At 42.1% G+C, this 23,546-nt stretch overlaps 1 protein-coding gene across 4 annotated transcripts in view; it reads left to right on the top strand.

The window, feature by feature from the left end:
* SDK1 (sidekick cell adhesion molecule 1) overlaps window positions 1-23,546 on the top strand; it is a 358,271-nt gene that overhangs the window by 277,785 nt on the left and 56,940 nt on the right. For all 4 annotated transcript variants that reach the window (XM_088147987.1, XM_088147988.1, XM_088147989.1 and 1 more), the window contains 6 exons: window positions 3,301-3,451; window positions 5,573-5,810; window positions 11,771-11,886; window positions 12,110-12,299; window positions 15,321-15,419; window positions 22,447-22,641. In XM_088147987.1, the coding sequence (XP_088004113.1) occupies window positions 3,301-3,451; window positions 5,573-5,810; window positions 11,771-11,886; window positions 12,110-12,299; window positions 15,321-15,419; window positions 22,447-22,641 (989 nt within the window). The remainder of the gene's footprint in view (window positions 1-3,300; window positions 3,452-5,572; window positions 5,811-11,770; window positions 11,887-12,109; window positions 12,300-15,320; window positions 15,420-22,446; window positions 22,642-23,546) is intronic.

Genomic DNA, 23,546 nt, shown 5'->3' on the forward strand with positions numbered 1-23,546 from the left:
TCACATGATTTTCTTGTATCCTATCCAGATTCCTCATCAATTGGAGCAGGCTATAAATATTGTAAATAAATAATAAACAAATATTCAACAATTATCCGTGATAAATAAATTTTAAAAATGTAAACGAATGTGTATAATCACAACAAAAACATATCGTTAGAAGAACAGCCCCACAAATACCCAGTGGGATAGTCTCATTTTCTGTAAGGGCTCCAAAAGCAACTCCGTTTTTAATAACTTTTCAAAGCTAACAACCTGGGGGCCAGTCTGATCTCCAGGAGGAGCCTATTCCCCAACACAGGGACACCCCTTCCTTCAGGGGACCCACAGTAGTTTTTTCCCAGGGTACGCAAATCAAATGGATTGATTCAAGATAGGGAAAATATGTTGATGGCTCCCATCAAAATATTGGATGTGAAGAACGTTTTTCTCTCACATACACATTGTTAGAATTAAGGTCATCCATTGAAGCAATTGAAGAACTATGGACGGAGGTCTGTAACATTGTACAGGAGGCAGCAACTAAAACCATCCCAAGGAAAAAGAAATGCAAGAAAGCAAAATGGCTGTCTGATGAGGCATTACAAATAGCTGTGGAAAGAAGGAATGTGAAAAGCAAGGGTGAAAGGGAAAGATATAAGCAACTGAATGCAGATTTCCAGAGAATAGCAAGGAGAGATAAGAAGGCCTTCTTAAATGAACAGTGCAAAGAAATTGAGGAAAACAATAGAATGGGGAAGACTAGAGATCTCTTCAAGAAAATTGGAGATATGAAAGGAACGTTTAGTGCAAAGATGGGCATGATAAAGGACAAAAAAGGCAGGGACCTAACAGAAGCAGAAGAGATTAAGAAGAGGTGGCAAGAATACACAGAAGAACTATACAAGAAAGATCTTGATGTCCCTGATGTCCACGCTGGCCTTGAGCCAGACATCCTAGAGAGTGAAGTCAAGTGGGCCTTAGGAAGCATTGCTAACAACAAAGCTAGTGGAGATGACAGTATTCCAGCTGAGTTATTTAAAATACTAAAAGATGATACTATTAAAGTGCTGCACTCAATATGCCAGCAAGTTTGGAAAATGCAACAGTGGCCACGGGATTGGAAAAGGTCAGTTTACGTTCCAATTCCAAAGAAGGGCAATGCCAAAGAATGCTCAAACTATCGCACAATTACACTCATTTCACATGCTAGCAAGGTTATGCTCAAAATCCTACAAGCTAGGCTTCAGCAGTACATGAACCAAGGACTACCGGATGTACAAGCTGGGTTTCGAAGAGGCAGAGGAACTAGAGATCAAATCACCAACATTCGCTGGATCATGGAGAAATCACGAGAGTTCCAGAAAAACATCTACTTCTGCTTCATTGACTATGCAAAAGCCTTTGATTGTGTGGATCACAACAAACTCTGGCAAATTCTTAAAGAGATGGGGGTACCAGACCACCTTACCTGTCTCCTGAGAAATCTGTATGCGGGCCAAGAAGCAACAGTTAGAACCAGTCATGGAACAACCAATTGGTTCAAAATAGGGAAAGGTGTACGACAAGGCTGTATACTGTCACCCTGCTTATTTAACCTATATGCAGAGTACATCATGAGAAATGCCAGGCTGGAAGAATCACAAGCCGGAATTAAGATTGCAGGGAGAATCATCAATAACCTCAGATATGCAGACGATACCACCCTAATGGCAGAAAGTGAAGAAGAACTAAAGAGCCTCCTGATGAGGGTGAAAGAGGAGAGTGCGAAAGCTGGCTTGAAACTCAACATTAAAAAAACTAAGATCATGGCATCTGGACCCATCAATTCCTGGCAAATAGAAGGGGTAGCAATGGAAACAGTAACAGACTTCATTTATTTGGGCTCCAAGATCACCGCAGACGGAGACTGCAGCCATGAAATTAAAAGACGCTTGCTCCTTGGGAGGAAAGCTATGGCAAACCTAGATAGCATATTAAAAAGCAGAGACATCACCTTGCCGACAAAGATCCGCATAGTCAAAGCTATGGTTTTTCCAGTAGTAATGTATGGCTGTGAGAGCTGGACCATAAAGAAGGCCGAGCGCTGAAGAATTGATGCCTTTGAACCGTGGTGCTGGAGAAGACTCTTAAGAGTCCCCTGGACTGCTAGGAGGTCAAACCAGTCAATCTTAAAGGAAATCAACCCTGATTGCTCATTGGAAGGACTGATAATGAAGCTCAAGCTCAGATACTTTGGTCACCTAATGCGAAGAGAGGAGTCTTTGGAAAAGACCCTGATGCTGGGAAAGATTGAAGGCAAAAGGAGAAGAGGACGGCAGAGGATGAGATGGTTAGATAGCATCACTGAAGCAATGAGCATGAAACTGAGCAAACTCAGGGAGGCAGGGAAGGACAGGAAGGCCTGGCGCGATGTGGTTCATGGGGTCACGAAGAGTCAGACACGACTTAACGACTGAACAACAACAACAATTGAAGCAAAATGTTTCTCGCAGGACTGACAGAAAGACTTTTCCACACAGTGTGTTAATTAAACTGTGGAATTCATTGCCAGCAGTTGTGCGAGTGGCAGCCAATTTGGATGGTTTTAAAAGGCAACTGGACAGGTTCGTGAAGGATCTTGCTTTCAGCAGCTACTAATATTGATGGCTGTTTACTACCTCCTGAATCACAGGCAGCAGCTTTCCATAATGGATGATGAAAGGGGACAAAGGAGGGGGCTTTGCTTCCAGTCCAAAACTGGGAGTTTTTGCATCGACTTGGTCACTGTCTGGCACAGAATTCTACATTAGATGGCCTGATGGTCTGATCTAGCAAGTCTCTTCTTACATTCTTCTTAGCGGTGTGCAGTATATTTTGAGTTCAAACTCTCTCAAATTCAAATTGTGTTACTTGGTACACTTGCACGCCATTGAGTCTGGAGCGAATCATGGCAGTTTCAAGACCAGTTTTCACATTCAGAACAAGCTGTTTTGACTATCTTGAAGAGTCCTGAACTCAATATGTTATTTTTTATTGTTTAGTGGTGAGACCTGTAGCCAAATTGTGTACCATGACTCTGTCAATTAGAAGTTTCTGGACTTAATTTTTTCTCTAGGTGTATCTTGTACAGGCATGAACAGGTATTTTCCTTTCTTTTTTTAATTGAACGAAGTGTAATGTATTTTTTAAACTTTTGCATGTTTGGTCTATGGCTGTATATTTTAATAAATTAAACACTTCTTAAGCTGACATTGATGGGCAAAGCTTGCTCTATTTTCAAGTAGACCTGGATTTCTAGCCTTTCAGTACTGTGTGTTTGTGCCTTTCTCTGCCCAACAGGTTCAGGATGAAACAGATGAACATTGTTGGGCAAAGCCCATTGAGCCAACCCTCACGTGTCATTCAGACCCTCCAGGCACCACCAGATGTGGCACCAGGGAGTGTGACAGTGCGTACTGCCAGTGAGACGAGCTTGTGGGTTCGCTGGGTGGTAAGTTACCAATAACTAGCTTGTGTAGAAGAAAGAATGACTTCCTAACTCTTTCTCCTAGGAGAGTCTTCCCCAACATAGTTGTCCTCCAGATGGGTGGGACGTCAGCCCCAATAACCCCTGAGATGTCTGAGAATAATGGGAGCCAAAGTCCCCATTACACATCTAAAGGTGATGAGGTTGGGAACACCTGTCCTACTGGATGATTCCCCAATCCATAAAAATTTTCTTTGTATTTTCTCCTCTACTAGGTTCTAGGTCATAACAGAGCTAGAGGTTCTAGGTCATGACAGCTTTAGGTCATAACAGAGCTCCTTCCTGTTTCCCCTCTGCTCTTTTTCCTACCTGCAATTTCTCTGCTGTTTCCTGTCTGCATGTTGGCATGCATAAATCTGAGCACCACAGTTCTGGCCTTCTCCCTAGATAGGATGCATTCACTAACAGACCAAATACTAAAAGCATAGCAAGAAATTTCAAATGCAACATAATGAGAATCGACCATATGTTGCTCTTTGTTTATGGCAATACAATTTCAAAGCAAATGAAATAAATTCCTGGCCAGTGGAGTTGCTCTTAGTTCAATTTCCTAAAAGTTTTAAACTGTAAAGAGAATGGTTTTCACATAGAAACAGGAGTGAATGTGGAGGTTATATCTATGTGATAGATTACAGAGCTGAGTGATTAACTCTGGAAGCGGGTGATAAATGGCAGGGCCCTTGATAAATGAATTTATCTTGTGCCTTTGACTGCTGACCCACCCTTGCCTGATGAAAATTCATTCAAATATTCCAGTGTCTGCTTCTCTGCCACTCCAAGCCATCTTCCTGTTCTGCTGCAGAATGCAAAAAACGTGCTCCCAAATTTCCCCAAGCAAACTCACCATCCTCACCTTGGCAGGGAGGGAAGCTTTTTCAAGCCCCAGGCCCCTGTGCATCCTCCAGGTCATTAAGGCATCCCATGAACCACAGGAACGAATTTCTCCTCTTGTTCGGCATCTGCTGCAAGAGCCCGTTGTTCAGGAAAAAGGTAGCTGCAGATCCCAGCAGAGGTACCCCAGCTGCCAGTATGTGCCCGGACCAGCTCTTTGGATCCCTGTCAAAGAGGTGGGATGTTGTGCTAAGTGTGGAAGATGGATTAATTGGCAGGGAGCCAGAGGGGCAGGTAAAAATGACAGGTGTGGGTCACCTGACTGTATAATTAGTGTTATTAATAGTGTTGCTACCCAAGTGAGCCACATGTCTGGGTCGTTCTTAATAGTTTACAGAGAGCCATTCAGCGCTGAAAGTTCAAACATCTACCGTATTTGTTGTTCTGGAAGCCTCTTACTTGCTGGACTCCGGGCGTGGCTTCTGTAGCAACCTCAAGGTATCCACAACAGCACAGTTGGTGTTGGATGGAGAACCGTCCAGGCCCACCTGCCTTTGCTTTACATCCCTGCCACTGAAATGGAATTGGATGCGGACATTTTCACACCCCTGTTCCAAGGGTGCATCCATGTTCATGCTAGAACGAAACAGCCTCTTGGCACCAGTTCTCACCACAGCATGCAAGGGTATCTCTGCGATGCCATGTTGTAATGCGGAGCCAGGAGAGGTGCCCTTTTCTAGCATATTCCAGTCCATATACCACTCTTCTCTCTCTTGGAAAATCAGATGCGGGATTCTGTGGTTAATAGATTCGCACCATCTTTATTGAGCTGTTTCTGGGGTTCTCCCCTTTACCTTGAACGTCTGTATCCCAACTGGTACCTTCCTTTAGTACAGTGTTCCTCAACCTTGACCACTTGAAGATGTGTAGACTTCAGCTCCCAGAATTCCCCAGCCAGCATGGCTGGCTGGGGAATTCTGGGAGCTGAAGTCTACACATCTTCAAGTGGCCAAGGTTGAGGAACCCTGCTATAGTACATCCTTTTGGTCTTATGCATCTGAAATGAATTCATTGGTATTTCACAGCCATAATAGTAGTAGTATAATTATTATTACTGCCATATTAATTTGGAGAAGTGGTAGCCTGAGGCCATTTATAAGAAGAACACACACCATACAGTGAACTAAAACGGCAGTATGCCTCCTAGTGACCCTTGCCCTCACTGACCATTTTTTGGTTTTTGACCATGCTCAGCCTCTGCCTGATGCCCAATACAATGGGAACCCCGAGTCAGTCGGTTACCGGATCAAGTACTGGTGTGCGGACATGCAGTGTCCTGCCCTGACAAAGGTCATCAGTGACCGACTGGAGATGGAACTCACCGTCGAGGACCTGCAGGAGTGGACGGAGTACGAACTGCAGATCCAGGCCTTCAATGCCATTGGATCAGGACCCTGGAGCGAGGTGGTGCGAGGCCGTACGCGGGAGTCAGGTAAGTGGTGGGAAGGAACATCACTTGTTCCTCTTGCCTCTAAATGCTTTTTAAAACATTTTCTCTGGCTTTGGATTGTTCTGCTGAACTTGAAAAGGTTTGCACCTTGAGGGCATTTTTTCATCAGTTCGATTCATGCAGTCTGGCTTTGTCCAGAGGTCCGATCTGAGCGAGAGCAGTTCTCAGCGAAGCAGGCTCTGAAACGTCTGCTGCCAAGAGTAAAGTGCCATCATAGCAGTAAGGCAAAGTAGCCAGGGTCACTCATGAGCTTTGGCAGAAGGTAGTTATTAAGCTGTTATCTAGATAACTTCTAACAAGGTTTCTTCGTCGACTCCATCCCATATGAATCCAATGTAATTTACCTTTCTACTGTGGGTGAATAATTGAGCGCAGTGACCTTTCTGGAATTAAGTATTCAATAGTGAGAGTAAATCACATCGTCGCTAACCTGCCCAATGAGTAGGGGCTGTATTTGCAATTTGTCTCCATAATCATACAAGGCCTTCCCGTTGCTGCATGGCTAAGGTTGGATCTCATTTATCACTTAAAATGGGACTTGGCTTTTGTTCTCCTTTTGCTTTTCTTTTTGTTATAAAATGCTTGGCATCTTCAGATTTGCATATTTTCATTAATGATGGAGGAAGGGATCAATTAAAGCCAAAGAAAGCCTGGCAGGATGCTTGCTCTTGAACAAAGGTGGCTGAGATTGTATCAGGTAAGGCTGATGTCCCAATTTGCCACTTCGATGCACCGTGCAAAGCCATTCAAGGGTTTTGCAACAACCCTATGGGACTGCTACATAGCAGTATCACCACCAGATTTATGGACTGCTCAGTTTTATAATCCCTGGAATAGTACTTCATGGATCTGATTGAGCAGCATTGAGTTTACTGGGACCGACACCTCCGTTCTAACCATGTTTATTCCAAAATAATTCCCAAAGATTTCAGTGAGGTGTGCAGAAATCGTATAGCTAACAAGCCAAGCCCTACCAGGATGTTACAGCCCTGTTCTTCCTAAGAACTTTAAGATTGGGGAATAGGGGGACAACAAATCTGGCCTCATCCATCAACCAGAGAAGACGTAGCTCTGGTTCTCCCCATCTTGGCCAAAAAAATGGCATTGTTCCAAGCATACTGTGGAGTGGGATTGCAAGGCTGAACAAAAACCCATCCTGGTGCCATCCCTTGAGACAGGAATAAAGGGCTGCTGCGTTGTGTGTTCCCCTGTTAAGATGCTTTCGGTCCATCAGGAAGTTGCATATAAACCTTTAAAGTATTGTATTGTATTTGAATTGATTTTATCTCCTCTGTAAACTGCCCAGAGTCACTTTTGAATGAGATGGGTGGTGACAAATTTGATATATAAATAAATATTTAAAAATAAAAGTACTGACTATTTTGCCTCACCCCACCCACGGTCAGTCCAGCGGCTTTGTTGGGTGTTTGTATTACAAACTAATCCTTAGAATAAGGCAGCTTTCCCCAAGTGTTTCTTCCAGAGACATTAGGATGGCCGCCTTGCTGGCAGGAAATCTGATCGCTTACATTCCTAATGTGTCTGGAGAGAAGTCACATGCTGGGAGAAGTAAAGACTCTTCTTCAAGAGTAAGATTATATTTTCTATAATGCTTAAGTCATGGTCAGCCTGGCTGAAGCTGCCGAAAAGTGCAGTCCAAAACTGTCTGAAGGGCATCAGGTCATTTCTGCCTGATCTGCTTCTTGCAGTTGCTAATCTTAAATCCCTCCTCCTGCTTTAGATTCCAGGGGTTATCACCAAGAATGTGGGCAACCAAGACAAACCTTTCTCCAGAGCGTGCACATACGATGTCAAAAAGGGAGCCATCCCAAAGTGGCTTATATACATAGTCTAAGCAACAGCAGACATTACCTGGTCTTTTGGAGGAGATGAATTTCCCAAAGTTAGCCTTTCTCCAACGTCGAACCTCTTAGATATTGCAGAGACTCTGACTGCTACAATATCGAGCCAGCAGCTTGACCACGTCTGAAAGATGTGGGAATGGAAATGCTGTCCTAAATATTGTCAGTATGATCATTTCTTTGGTAACGGGTTTTCTGTAGCAAATTACTCTTTTTTATTTGTAATGCTGGTCAAAGGATGTTGTCAAAGAGGATGGACATTAGCTCTGTAGCATATTCCCAGGTTTGTTCCTTAGCTTCAGCCTTAGTAGAATATAGGGCTTAGCTGGTTTAGCAGGAGCAAGGGATTTGACAATAAGAAGATGGGGTGTAATTTAGCCATCTGATTCTCTCAGAAGAGATTATCGGCAGCAATCCTACATAGGTTTACTCAGAAGTTAATTCCACTGAACTCAGAAGGACGTACACTGTATAGTAATGAAATGATCCTATCTCTTAGAAATATCTATGAAAGGGTCAGACTTCCTTTGGCGAAAATATGCATGAGTATGCCACAACTGTGAGCTTACAAGAACTCCAAGAAGTAGCTAATGACAGACAGTCCTGGCAAAATTACATCCATTGGGTCTTGAAGAGTCAGAAGCAATTGAACAACTGAAAAACAACAGTGGCTGGATGACTAGTTGCTTTCTTCACACCAAAATCTGGTGCATTGCTTTTTTTCCCCCCTCCCCTGAGAAGCCATTCATAAAGGAGTTTCTCTTTGTTAAGATCTATGGATAAATCCAAGGCAGCCAGCTATGTTCCTTTAACATAATTATATTCTTCTGAGAGATAAATCTAGGAGAACATGAACCAAAAACAGCAACAACAATTCAACCTGGGGCGGAGCGTAGACGGGATGAGAGAGGGAACTAGAATTTTCTTCCGACATTCTGGCTGCTTGTTAATGCAGAAATTGTTGTGGAGGTGATTTGATCATCTGGGGCCTCACAGAGATGCTGGTTGGAGTGTGTGCGCATTTCTTGTGAATACCCTTGTGGGAATATGAGGATACAGGTACGGAGTTAAAAGCGACAGATGGTGAAGTTTTGACAGATCTGAAATGTTGTGCATGGTATTGATGAAGAAGGAACAAGAGATGACATGTACTGTCAGTGATGTCTATCCTCACCCCACATGTCCTATTCTACCCTTGGGTCCAACATCTTCCTCCTCAGTAGCTATTGGCTATTTTTCCTTGTTTGATTGACAGAGAGGAAGAATCTCTATTGGGAGCCTTTCTACAAACATTCCATGACTCTTAAGTATGGAATATAGTTTCTCCTCTACGTATTTGATTGGGGGGAGGGGGGATACTACCACCACCCTACCTAGCACCCCAAATGCCTTCACTGTCTTCAGCATTTCCAGAGGCTCCCTGGCAATCCATGTGTCCTCTATAGAGCCATTTCAAATAAATCAGCTGCGCTTGAACAAAAGCTCATCTGTTGCAGCATCAGCTTCCCACAACAGGTCGACCAGAAGGTTTCAGGGACCCTACTGACAGCATGAAGGTATCTTCCACTACAGCTCTCGTTGTTGCAAAATCATCATAGGTGTTTGTTTAGACAGTTCATATTTCCAGAATTAGAGCGCATAGCCATCCTTTTAGGTGTGGATGAAAACTGGAAACATAATTCTCATACACACACAAACACAATCAAAGCAAGTTTCCCTCTGCCAATTCCTTGTCAAGGTTTGCAGTGACATTCTCCTGGTTTGGGCAAGTTGTCCTTTAATGTCAAGAGGAAAGCGCCCTCCACCCGCACCCTTTCTCTAAAAGCCTTTATGTTTCCCTTCTTCCTCAGACACATACATGGGAGCCTTTTGAGAAATTGTGCCTTCTAGACATCACTATGTACATGTGGAGAGGGGAAGGTTGGAGAAAGGCATAAGCAGCAGACAAAATAAATAAAATCTCTTCCAAGACATTTAAAGCAACCTGAAAATCTAATTGTGTTAACCAAATAGCGTTACACCTCTCTAAAAGGTGCTTAGAGGCATAAGAATGGAGAGGCAATTCAGAGAGAAGATGTAGGATTTCTCCCTGTCATGGGAAGGTTAGTGACAGTAATTTTATTGTGACCTTTAAATTATAGCCTTCACATTGAAAAGAGATGCATTTGTTTCCTTCTCCTTTTTTCAAAAGTTTTTATTTGAAACATTCGACATTCTTAGGCTATGTTTCCATAGCAGATATTGAGGCCTGGACTTAATTGGATGGCTCCTGGCTTTTTAAAAGGATTAGACTAGATGAGGTGGCCTTCATCAAATATCGCTCTAGGACATGAAATCACCTCTGTAGATAATGAAGAGTCTTGGTCTTACTTCTCTTTTGAAAAACATTTCAGCTTGCTTAGCTGGTCACTTAAACAGCCAGGATCTCCCAATCTTGCCTCTTGCTTTTATTTTAACTAAGTTGATCTAAATTTGGAGTCTCTGTGTAGTCTCTGCACCAGTTTGAGCCTGACCTAAAATGTTTATTAGTTTCAGGACGTTTGAAGGCATGATCTTCCATATGAGACTACCAGCCAGCCTACTACAGTGTCCCATTGCCACAAGAGATGTGTTTAGCTGAAATTACAGATAAAGCGTTATCCTTTTCAATGCCATGATTGGGGAGTTTTCTGTCCCCAGAAGTTCCTCGTGGTCCCCACTTTATATAATTCTGGCAAGCTAGTAACAACCCTAGAGATTGATTTGTTGTGGTTGTGTATCTAGCTTCGGGCTTTTTCGTCTTTGTTCAGTCTTTCTTGTAATGCAGAAGTATCTTATTTTAATTGATACTATAAGCCATTTTGGAACCCCCGTGAATGCTCTTTTCGTACATTGATAAAGAGATGGACTTTTGGTGCAGATTGCTATCAGGCATCTTCATACCATGCCATTTTCAGGTAAAGAGTCATGCCTGAGTCATCCACTCTCCATTAACCTCTGGTTATAACCTGTGCTTACATCTGTAAATATGTGGTGGTCATGTTAAGGTGCCAGGAGCTGGTGGAATTTCTGGAGTGGGATAGTTGATACCCAATGATGCTGCTTCCTAAGACTGGCTGATGAATAAAGCACTGTAGTTGGAGTTCTCCTCACATTTAGGGCTATCTTGAGAGCAGATGAACTATTAGGCAGTTGTTTCTGAAATAACTACCTCAGGGAGGGGAAGATTTGCACCAGTTCTACGGTGAGCCAGAATTAATAGTCTGAATCTCGGACAATAGGGCATAGCAGTGTCTTACACTGCTTTCATATCTTGCCAAAAAAGTAACTCCAAATATTCCCCTCCAAATAGGCCCCAAGGACAGTACAAAGATGGACATATAAGAAAAACAATGGCAGACTGGTGTGCGAAGCCTTGCGTATTTGCAGGGGTTGATATGTATGCATAATGTCCTGTACAAGGTAGATAGGAACTGTTCAGGTAATGAGACGATGTCTCCTCCATCTGGAGAGCTGTGTTTAATTCATTTGTTCATCTAAAAGATTGATAGCAAGCCACTCGACTAAAGATTGATCTCCAAGGCAGCTTATAATACTATTGAAAACAACACGATTCCACAATACAATTCATTAAAATATTTAACAGGCCAAATAAAACAATTGCTACTTTGACGGAAAACCATTATCTTCAAATGCCATTACAAGGCTGAGTAGAAGAAAAGGTTTGGGCTAGAAATCGCAAGGCAACAGCAAAGGGGAAGTGTGCCTGGAGAAGATGTTCACAATCAGATATTTCACCCTGTTCCCTTCAGAGTGTCCACCTCCAGCAGCCGTGAATTCAGTTTAACACCTCAAGATTTGGTGTAGATCTGTTTAGAGATTGCTGCCTCATTTCTGGACTTCCGACAAATGAAGTTCATCTCTTCCGTCAAAGCCTCCATTAATTTTGGGATATTTTGTTTACTTTGTTTTTAAAACATCACTAGCTCCATCTTTCTGTATCTCCTTGGATTTTGGATGGTGGCTCAGCTTCTAGAAGTACAGATGAATGACTAAATGGTGTATTTGGATTTTAATTGCTGTTACTTTGATCGTACGCAGTTCCTTCGGCTTCTCCAGTGAATGTCTCCGCTGAAGCCGTGAGCTCCACGCAGATCCTTCTGAACTGGGCAGCTGTGCCTGAACCCGAGCAAAACGGGCTCATCCTTGGCTACAAGGTACGCGTCCCAGTCCCTGCTCCCGAAGATCTCGCCCCGTTTACCTAAAGATATTTTAACCCCCATCGTTATCTTTGCACGGGTTAGGAGCAGGTCGCGTGGCCCTGGGTATGTCGAAGGAGCTCAAGTGGTTGTGCTTAGTTTCTTATGAAGGGAGTTACTAGCTGGGGAAGGGCTTTGTTTCTTTCCCCAGAGACTTTTATGACTTTTTTTTCCCCTGCAGATTTTGTATAAGGCCAGAGATGGGGAAAGCCAGCAAAGCAGTCAGGTGGTCAGGGGGAACCACACCCTTTCTGTCCTGCTAACTGGCCTGCAGAAGTATGTGGTGTATGAGATTCAGGTGCTGGCATTCACACGCATTGGAGACGGGGTTCCCAGCACTCCACCAATCACTGAGCAAACTAAGGATGATGGTGAGTGTGAGTGTGTGTCAGTGTGTGTTGAGCTGGGACCTTCCAGCTTAAAAAGGTGATCTCCATTCAGTGCATGCCCTTTAAGGAGAACAAGTTAGTAGCATCTCATCTTGATTTCATTTTTATCTTAAAGAGCCAGTTCTTCTCCTAGTATCAACAGGCAATGTCCCTTTAACTTTTAGCTGAGAATCTGCTCCCCAAATCACCACCCTTTTTTTCTAATATTGGACAAAAAGACCATTTCACTCAAAAGCCTTGCATTTTATAGCCAGCTCCAGCCTAAAGCAAATTTTTACAGTCCAATTATGAACTCAATCATACCAATAAAAAAACTGTGGTATAATAGGACGTGATAAACAAACCTTGCTGTGATTGAATGGGAGCAAAGTGTGGATTCATATACCATAAATGTGCCTACAGCCTTTGACAAAAGAATAACAACATGAACCTTCCCCCCAAAATAATAATAATAAGTAAACAACATTTGGTGTTATTTGCAAATACTTTTCCTGAATGTGGGAATTTGTATTTAGAATATGATATATTGAAAGAACTGGAGCTTATTCCAGTTCTTTATTGAAAGGACATATAGGTAGTCCTCATTTAGTGACCACAATTGGGATCAGCAACTCAATTGTTAAGCAAAGCGGTCACTAAGTGAAACTGCAACTGTGCTTACGATTTCCCTTCAGCTTTCCTTTGCTTTACAGACCTGCAAAGGCCATAAATGTGAGGATTAGTCACAAAGTTACTTTTTCATTGTCATTATAACTGTGAATGGTCACTAAACAAGGCAGTCGCTAAAGGAGGACTACCTGTATATTCGTTAGCTGTACAGATATGAACGTGGGCGTAATTCTACAGCTTGTCTCTGTGTTTTTTGTGGAACCAGTTGTCCACCTTTCCTAGCCCTAGAGTCTAAGAAAGGTTAATAGCTAAGTCCTATTTGCTAATGGAACAAGAGCAAAAGTGGAGCTACTGGACAATATGAGCTGCCATATATCAGTACCAACATCATGTAGTCCCAGATTCTGAAGGAATTTGTAGATTCTGCCCTCTTCTGAATTTTGTAATGGAAAGTTCATCTTACAAAAAGCAATTAAAATGCATAGTTAGGATAATAAATACTTCCAGAAATAAATCTATACTATGCTTTTGAGGATCCTCAGTGCTTTGTTCATCTAACCCTTAGAACAATCCTGAATGGTAGGTCAGAGTTATGAAGTATGACTTTGAAAAATGTAGCCCCTAGTGATTTTCTGGCAATGGGGAGACCTGAACCTAACCTTCATCCACCACATGACATTAGCTCTCTCAGTTACTGCTTTTCCCTAAAGAAATTGCTCAGAACAGCTCACAGCTACTGACATTCCATAATATAACTGAAACACAAGCAAAATAAATAATAATAAAGGGAGATTTTTATCCTTCTTCCCTGATTAGGGAGGAGGAAACATGAGCTGATCCCCAAGTTGCATGTAGCCTATGAAATCTTTAGATGTGCTCTTCTAAAAGTTGCCACTGAGAGGTCATTTTTAATGTGACAGAAGAGCAAATATTGGATAGACAGGAAGTAATCATATTAACTATATTGAATTAATTTAATTGAACTCAACAGAAAACTATACTGTTTGTCCCAGCCCTGAGTGGTTCTTCGTCCTGGCCCTGCCTATTTTTTGAAAGGAGGGTCCAATTATATCGTATGAACGCTTGAGTACAGTCCTCAGTCCCTGACCTAAATCCAGGGATGCTGCTCCTTGTCCTGGGAATTTTTGATGGAACCCGATGCTTCACAGGATTATTGGGATAACCTGCTAGGAATAACCCCTTGGATGCTGTTGTGTGAGATACCAGTGGGATGGATAACTAAGAAGGTACACACATTACAGATACCCTTGTTAAGTTACCTAACAAATCAGGATTTGACTACTTTATCTTTCCTCCAGCCTTTGGTGATAAATGGTGCTATTTGTTCTTCCATCCCCAAACTCCTGACATAAGCTTGCTTGATTCCTCCCTGATCAGTTTAATTAAAAACATCCTAGGTAAGAGGAGAGGTGGGATTTTGGCTTAAGGTGCCTCTAGGTTTGCAAATTATCATTAAGTCTCCCTTGTGACCTTGGTGTAGGTAATTTGTCATCTGTGTCACTGTTCACCCACTCCCCCCTTTGATGCTCATGAGGAACTGAGGCACTCACAATGAGTATATGCAATTAGAAGGCAATTCAGTTGGGAAGCTAGCAATGTGCTGGGTGAATATTCATGAAACAAATAATGTAGAAATTAACCTCTCCCTCTCAAGGTAATTCAGTGTCTCCACAGGATGTGATATAGTATATCGACCATAACCTAATTGACACCCAACAGATGCCTTGGACTACAGCTCCCATGGTTTCCATCTGCCCAACCAATGTGCATCCTCACTGGGAGCTGTAGTTCGAAACATCCGGAGGGCATGAGGTTGAGTAAGGCTGTGATAAATGATGCCAGGAGCTTACTGTCTATAGAATCAGATCAAAACAGTAAGGATCCTCAGAGGCTCTTGCCTGTTTATAACTCCTGAGGTCAAACTTAATTTGTCAAAGAACCCACTGCAAATATATTTCTTTGTGGCAGACTCTGGGTGTGCATTAGAACTATAGGCAAGGCTGACTCCTGAAATAACTAACTTTTCATATTGTAGAGAGTTCTTCATTCTCTTCTGGTTCTGTGCCATATATCTCTAGTAGTTCAGATTATTTGTCTCTCTAGCTCAATGACTGGCAATGAAGCTTCACAGTCTAGAGTAGAGATTGGGGGTTCCTTCCAAAGAAGGGAAAGTGCCTCCAGAAAAGTTCTGGGCCCTCCCACTGGATCATTTTCATCTTGGAAGTCCTTGTCTTTTAAGCAGAACGCTAGACATTGAGTCTAGAACCTTCTGCAAGTAGGATGTTTATATCAAGAGCCAGCGGGAAGATCTGGGTATCTTTGAACAATTCATCAGGGAGCCATCATTATGGTGTTGCTTCGGGTTTCTTGCAGTCCCAGGCCCCCCAGTGCGGTTGGTATTTCCTGAAGTGAGGCTGACGTCAGTGCAAATTATGTGGCAGCCACCTGAAGAACCAAATGGAATTATTCTTGGTAAGTGAAAGTGAAAAGCAAATGGTGATGGAGGGAGTTAGAACAGAAAGCATCTTCCCAAGAAGTATTCAGGGCCAAAGAAACCAAAAGGCAGAAGCACATTTTTTCATCTTAGTGATTAGCAGAAAACCGCAGTGGTTCCACTCCAAAAACCATTCCTACCATCTCCAATATTTTACACTTTTTACACAAAATGTTATTTCAGACACAAGATAATTTCTCTGTCACATTCCTTTGGGTTGTTCTGCTTGGCATTTCTCACATCTTGAAAATCAGTTTATCCACAGTGTGTTACAATTCTTCACTGAATGATGGAGTTGGAAAGGGCCAACTGCCTGCCCCGGGTAGGAATCCAAGTTTGCAATCTAACAACTCTTACTTCCAAATATTGAAGTGATGATATGGGAAATCCTTCTATAATTTAAGGATGCCAATAATTGGTATTAAAGCATGACTGAGCATTTTGGCAATGAGCATGCAAATGCAGGAAACTCCAGAAGAGAAAAGTGTTGGGTTAAATTCTTCACCCTTATTTTAGAGAATGTGACTTGGAGGCCCTTAATAGACACTGCATTTTGCATTCCACTTTTCATATGCTCTCTTTATGGTGCACCTAAAATAAATTGGTCCACCTAAGGGGCACATTCTTCACCTCTACTATCATGGCCTCTTTCAAATGTGTCTGGTTCCCCTAGTTATCACCTCACTCTCCTTTCTAAGTCTAACATGCCTGTTAGAATAATTACAGGTCAGAAGAAGCTCCATCACGAATGAAGTTCAGAAATGGATGAGGCAGAGTTTGGAAATGGGTGTTTTTATCTTAAGTTGCATTCGTATACACTTTTAGCCTATGAAATGCTAACTGGAAATCCACAAGCTATGTAGAACAACTTTAATCTGTCTCTGTTGTGTAGAGTTCTGTCTCTTCCTTCTCCTCCTCCTCTCCTGTAGTTCAATTAATGCTTGTCTACTTCCTGAGACTTGGTCATGCTATATCTGGAGAGCTTTGGAAGGTGATGATGAGTATAAAAACAGCATTAGTATTCAGAGCGCGAAGCCTGTTCTTGCTCCTGCTTGTTTGCTTTGAGGGAAGAAATGACTTAGAGTGACCTAACATTTAATAGACACATTAAACTGTTGCCATTTATTTGGCTCAGAAAGCAGTGGTGTGCCAGAGGACCCTGCTTTTGTTCAAAGACGGCTTGTGGTGCACTGTTGATGCTAATTATAAACCATAGATTTTGTAAAAGAACTGCCAGTAATCTAAAGTGGGGTGAGAATCAGGTTCCTATAGGGAAGCCAGGCCCAAACAACTGTGGAAAATCAGTAGGGAAGCGTTGCTTTAAGCAACATATAATAAATTTGCAGAGTGTACGTGGCAATAACCATTTAGGGTTTGTTTAGGAATTATGGAAACTCAAGTCCAACACCTTTGGAGGGCAGCCATTTGGGGAAGGTTTGTGATATGCCCCGTTAACTGCATGGGGATTCAGACGAAGCAGGCAGAAGCTACGTCAGCTGAATGCCAGTTACATCTGGTTGGATCAGTTGCTTGGAAAGAGACCAGAGCTTCTGAAAATGCTACTTGGGAAGCTCACAAAATCAAAAGAGGAAGGTTTCTCTTTGGAAGATGACCATATGAGTCAACAGGACCTGGAAGCCTCTAAATTCCTTTACAAATATTTCTAATCATGTATAATCATTTGTCCTTGGAGGGCAGCTCTATTAGCTTCTTCCTCCACTTAAAAATAATTTGCAATCTCATTGCCTCTCTCCATTCCACTCTGAAAAACCCCCTGTACGGCACTGTTTACCCCTCTTACTATGTTCTTTACTGTGTTTAGCAATGTTTTGAGTCCTGTTTTATTCTGACTTTCTATTCTTCATGTCTTAATGGCCTTTAAAATGCCTTTTTCATTTATTGCTATGTTGCTTCTGTAGCCCCAGGGCATACATTCATTTCTCTTTGAACACTTTCCATTTACCTCTATTGATTTTTCTTGTTTGAGTTCACCAGTAGTTCCCCTGGTCTTGTTGCAGAAGTTTCCCACCCCAGTATTTTTCCAAGGAAATTCTGTTGCCCAAGTGCCTTCTGGGAGTTGATTCATATAACCGCAATTTGGGATGTATTTTGGGGCATCTTCAATGGCAGATTTTCATATTTATGTGACAAACTGTTTTTCTTAGCTCCACCAGGCTCAAATCAGAGTGGCCTGAAATAAGAACTGTATGGAATTGACAAGGGCTGTTTCAATTATTTTACTTGCTTTGAAATTGGCTATTTTTTTCCAACTATATTTCTGGAGCTAAAGGAAATCTTAGAGGGGGACAGTAAATTGTTATATCTGTCATTTTAAAATCTCAAATAACAAAACAACCTCTTTTTTTCTTACATTTCTATTACCTGAAAAAAAATTAGAAAATCTTGCAATTTTTTTTTTCAGAAGGTGACCCAAAGTTTAAAAGGTAATTCCATGGTGTTTCTTTTTTGGAATGTAAAGACAGAAAGATGGTCACAGATTAGGAGTGTAAATCTGGTGTAGTCTAATCTGCTAAATTTCTTTGTGCTTAGTTGCATTTCCTTCTGCATAAATGGCCTGATTGTCAGAAAAAGCGTTTTCAGAAACAACGTCTGGGATGAACATTTTACAAAACCATTCCTCCTTGAATTACAGAGTTGTTTTCACAATTTGGGGAGTCCAGTCTATGTTGTCCTACTAAACCTTAGCCTTGAAGAGTTTGGATTTCAAATCAATCCAATTGGGAAGTGGTTTTGTCTTTTTCCACATGCAATCTCCAGGTCTCTTTGCCTGACACCTTTCTTTCTCTTTCCCTGAGGCACATTTGTGGATTCTGCACAGGAACAGTAGATTGAGAAGGACAATTCATGGCAGACTTTGAGCAAAGCCTTCTTGCTCAGATCTTACCTATCAAGGACTCACAATCTGAATTGCAATGTGCAACCTAGGCAGGTGGTATAGCATTTCAAAAGGGAAAAGCTAAGTATATTACTATTTGGATTTCTCTTTTTCCCCCTCAGTTTACTGTATCAACGTTCATAGTTAATGATCTCTGAAGATTAGACTTGTTTAATGCAAATATCTAACAGCACCACCTGGTTGCTAATACTCCTATTAGTGTTTCGTAGATTCCAGAAGACTTCATTGCTCTTCTGTAGGCTAACCATAGGTATGTTATGCAAATATATAACTTCAAGTTATACAAATAATATTGGTGAGAAAGTATGTAATGTGTTGATCCACTCACAGAGGGATTGTCACGAGTCCCTTGTTCATCAAATGCATTTGCATTTATTTAAGTCTGAGACCTAAACCCGAGGCTAGAGGGTGACATTTTTAATGCCCTTTGGCTCAAGCCTGCATTGCATTATTTGTGACAACTTATATATAACTAAGTGCATCAGCTGAAGCTTAAACACAGATATACTATAATTTTGAGATGCATCTAGTGTTGTGATCCCATGAAATGCATGCCCGAGCTTTTGATTTTTCAGTCATCACCAAGCCTTTTAATTTATTTTATTTTATCATCCATGCATGCCCAAAGATGAGCAATTATCTTGTAAGCCTTCCTGGCTCCAGCCTACAGTTCAGGCACCCTGGTGAAGCTGCATGCTTAGATGCACGATTTATGGAGCCAAACTTGAAAAAAAATACACGGCCCCCAGAAATGCTCCTCTTGATGTGTCTCATTCCAAATGGACCCAAACAAGTGGACTTGCTCTCAACTCTCGCCTGCTGCAATTTCACTGCCAGCGAAACATCGTCCCCTCCTATGACACTTCTGAAGCAGAAAAGTACACAAGATGTGACGCATCAACAAGGGGAACAAAAGCAGCCACCGCTTTCAACTGCACAAATTATGCCATTTCCTCCAGAGTAAGTTGGAGAGACAATGACATATAGGGAAGGGACAGGTTATCTGCGAAAGCATTGCTAGCTCCACGACACACAAATAATACCATCTGTACAGGAATTAAGTTTAGAGTCCCATGTGAATGCAGAGCTCAGGCAGAATGGCCTACACAAAGATCTTTCCAAAACCCTACTTAATTGCCGCTTGCCCTACTTCAAAAGGGCCGGTGCCAGCACTCAGCAAGATCTGGACAGTGTTGATCTAAACTCAAATCCTCTGTTACAAGCATCCTCCTGCTGGTTCCCATCCATTGGTCCCGCTTTCTTCTTTCCATTCTCCCTTTACAGTATATTGTTGCAATGGAGATCTGGAGAATATCCAAACTGGAGCAGGGATATAAAGTTGCTCTGGTGGGTCTGAAGGTCACTTATTTCCAGTCCGTGAAGAACTCCCTGGAGTTCAAAGGCTGGTGGTTGTGCAAGGAGCAGTTTCCCACAATTGAATTCAGCTGCTTCTGTCTTGAGTGGATCTGGTTGCTGTCTTCCCTGCTCTGCACCACCTAACTTGATGGAGCATTTAATAATTCTCTCTACAAGCTGATAGAAATTGATTTTGGAGCTCAGCAGCTGGATGGGGTCCATTGTGAGCTCCAGAAGAAAGCAACCTTGACAGGTTGACTTAAATCTGCACGATCAATTGAACAGTTGGCATGTTGTCTTTGAGAACCGCAGCCTGAGACGTGTTGTTGGTCACATTGCTTCATACAACTAGATTGTAGGTAATGAGTCCAGCCAGATGAAGTGATTTCCTTTGCCCCCACCCCACCCCCAGCTCCAGCTAACTTCCTGTATGCCAGGGAGTGGCAGGGAGACACATGATCCTGCCACCTTTCCAAAGCTAAGCATGTCTTGGTTAAATCAGGGTCTGAATGGAAGACCACCTTGAATTCCAAGACAGATGGAATGTACTAGTCTTGTAAAACATTAATAATATGGTTTTCATTCCTCGCATTGTGGGGCAAGAGCATGCACCACATAAAAACACTTTCCCATCACCAAATTAGCAAACCTTTGCAATATGAACGGATTCTGCCATGAATTGCTCTGGAAATTTTCTCAATCCTCTGTTGCCCTCCCAAAGAATCCACAATAGGACTGCAGGTTTCACTGACTTCTAAAACTGTATCAGGGGCTGAAGGCTCTTTAAAAATCTTCAGCTGTTCCTAAAAAGGCCACATAGCCTTGCATGGTTGCGTGATGATTCCAGGAAGTGCTGGAGAAAAGGAGAGGCTCCTAAGAGCACAGCGCTGCCATTAACACACCAACCTTTTAAAAACTTAGTTAATGAGGCTCTTCACCCTTTTGAATATTTGCAAGCCCTTTCCAGTCCGGCAATTTTCTCTACTTTTTTAAGGAAAATTGTCCTACCAAAGCAACAATGAAATGGATTTTTTTTTTTAGGATCTGTCCATCCTTATCAAAATTTTCCTACATGATTTGACGATTAGTTTCTGAAAGCTTTTTTTCCCCCAAAGAACCAAGGAATGTAAAAAAAAAAGAAAAGGAAAAGAGCAGGAGCATGACAAACATTTGGATTAGATTTATTATGTTTATATTGCTTTTCTTTCCTTGGGACATAAGAAGCAGCATATAGAATTAAAAGAACAATAAAACAATTAAAAGCCAGACAATGCACAATAATTAGAAAGGAAAGCAACTGGAATAGCAGCAAATTTAAAAACAAAAGCATAAAATCCAAATAGCTGATGCAAAAGCCAGGCACAACATGATGGCAGAGCTCACATCAGTCAAACTGAAAATATCCCCCTGCTCAGAATGTGTGGGTATGCATACACAGAAGTTTTCAATAAATTTCTGAATGCTGAAAAGGAAGGAACTGTGAGATGCAGATTATAATTAGTATAATTAGTAGGCAAGCTTGCAGGAAAGGAGTAGACAGGTTACAGAGATGCTGTGTAATAAAACAACATGGCCTTTGCAAATACCTCTTTCTATTAGGTGTCTGGCCACCAGAAGGCAAAAACATTTTTTATATTTTTATGACAGTTTTTGGAATTATTGAGAACACTATCTGTTGGAAGCCCTATGTTCGTTTCCTAATGGAAAGGGGATATTGTTTAGGGACTTCTCATACTAAATCACCACCCATAGTTGATTGATTGAGGTGGTACAAACTTTTTTTTTTAAATAAACAAACAAGCTAGCTAGCTTCTGGACCATCTCATGACCCAAAGCTCATGCCACCTAAAACATCTTCCAAATGTCTAGACTTCATGAGACCCTTTATTCATTCCAGACTCACTCCTGTAGAAGTCACATCTTCATCCACTTTATGTGGGTATGAGAAATGATGGGATAGTACAAGGTGAGCAAGAGTCATGCAGGTGGCAAAATCTATTCCCTTGGGGCAATAGTTGTGCGACCATTGACTGGCACCCCTGCTTTATTTTTCCTAATGGTCACCTTCCTTCAAGAAAAGTTCTTTATCTGGCCATCAGGGCAAGGATGTTCAAAATCAACAGAGGTGATAGATCCCAATCCATTGGGACCCGTGCCTTCTTGAATCTCAGGACCCCGTTGAGACCTACAGACTGGAAGCCTGAGATTCAACAAGGCACAATGGAGGACTCAGCAAATTTGGGTGAAGAAACAGGAAATCTGGAGTGGATACATTTCCAGCCAGCCATGTTTTGTCAAAATCATCCACATACACTTTTCTGTGGCGTTTGCCATGTTTTCAGAGCACATCGATATGCTCCAGGAAGATGAAACAGTTCTAGCATCTCATTCTAAAGAATGAAATGTGAAACACATTTCATGGTGGATTATTACTCAGAAGTCCTTTTCCAGTAATTTCCCAGATACTGTACTGAATCAGACTTGCATGAGGGGGAAAGGCATTACAAACTCAGCTGATCCATCCTAAAAAGAAGCCACTTAAATTCTTTTCCTTTAAAATAAATAAGGAATTAGGATGTGCTAATGGTCTTGGCATTTTCCCTTCATGAAAAGACCAGCTGAACTAACCCAACTGCTGTGATCTTCTTGTTATTTGGATGGATGGATGGATGGATGGATGGATGGATGGATGGATGGATGGATGAATTCATCCTGTGTCGCTCTGAATTCAGGATACCAGATTGCTTACCGTCTGGCAACCAGCAGCCCCAACAGGTTCACCACGGTGGAAGTTGGCTCAACAGTTCAACAGTTTGTGGCTACAGATCTCTCCCCTGAATCAGCATACATTTTCCGAGCCTCCGCCAAGACCCGTCAGGGCTGGGGTGAGCCCTTGGAAGCAACTGTGATCACTACAGAAAAGAGGGGTAAGGACTGCAGTTAAGAATAAAACCTCCTTTCACCCAAGTGCCCAAGATGGTTGGCTTCCTGGTCTTTGGCTTCTTGTGTTGGCACAAGAGCTTGATCTTTATAGTAGTCCATCCTTCACCAGTGCCCCGTCCTTTAAAACAGATGAAGATATCATGTGCTATTCCTTTAGAAAGAAAATGAACAAAGGCAAACTGTTTCATTGCTTGTGCTTTTATCTTTGGGTTATTGTGTCCCAATTAAATGTCCCTGAGGAACAATGGGTCTTTGTGGAATGAGGGTCCCCAGGAAATAGGGACAAATGGGAAAATGAAGGCCTATTCAATATTATAGAGCAGGGTTCCTCAACCTTGGCGACTTGAAGATGTGTGGACTACAACTCCCAGAATTCCCCAGCCATCATGGCTGGCTGGGGAATTCTGGGAGTTGAATTCCACACATCTTCAAGCCGCCACGTTTGAGGAACCCTGTTATAGAGCATATTTTGATTGTAATCCTAACAGACTCTGTGTGTCAGATTCCTCATGGAAATGACTAGGAGCTAATCATTCATATGGATCCCTCAGCATCAGGATTATATCTGCTTAGGTCCGGTATCAACATCCAACATCTCTGAACAGCTGTCGGGATTTAGTACCAAAAAGTGATATTTAAGCTCTGGGTAGATACCACCAAGGCACTGGAATCTGGAAAACCATTATCTACATTTCCACCGTAACTCCAGAGCACCCAATATAGCCTCTGTAATTTATTATAATGCCCTAGAGCTGTCTTCTCCAAGCTGGTATGCTCCAGGTTATTAGACCGTGACTCCCAGAATTAAGGATGGCTAGTATATCTTCACCCATGCATGTACACCAATGTACACCCACATGCAATTTACTTAACTTATCAACTGCTTTCC

Source organism: Python bivittatus, unplaced genomic scaffold (genome assembly GCF_059951505.1).
Source record: "Python bivittatus isolate LINGU-HERP-01145 unplaced genomic scaffold, Pbiv_v1 ctg000560_np1212, whole genome shotgun sequence".
NCBI classification, from domain to species: domain Eukaryota; kingdom Metazoa; phylum Chordata; class Lepidosauria; order Squamata; family Pythonidae; genus Python; species Python bivittatus.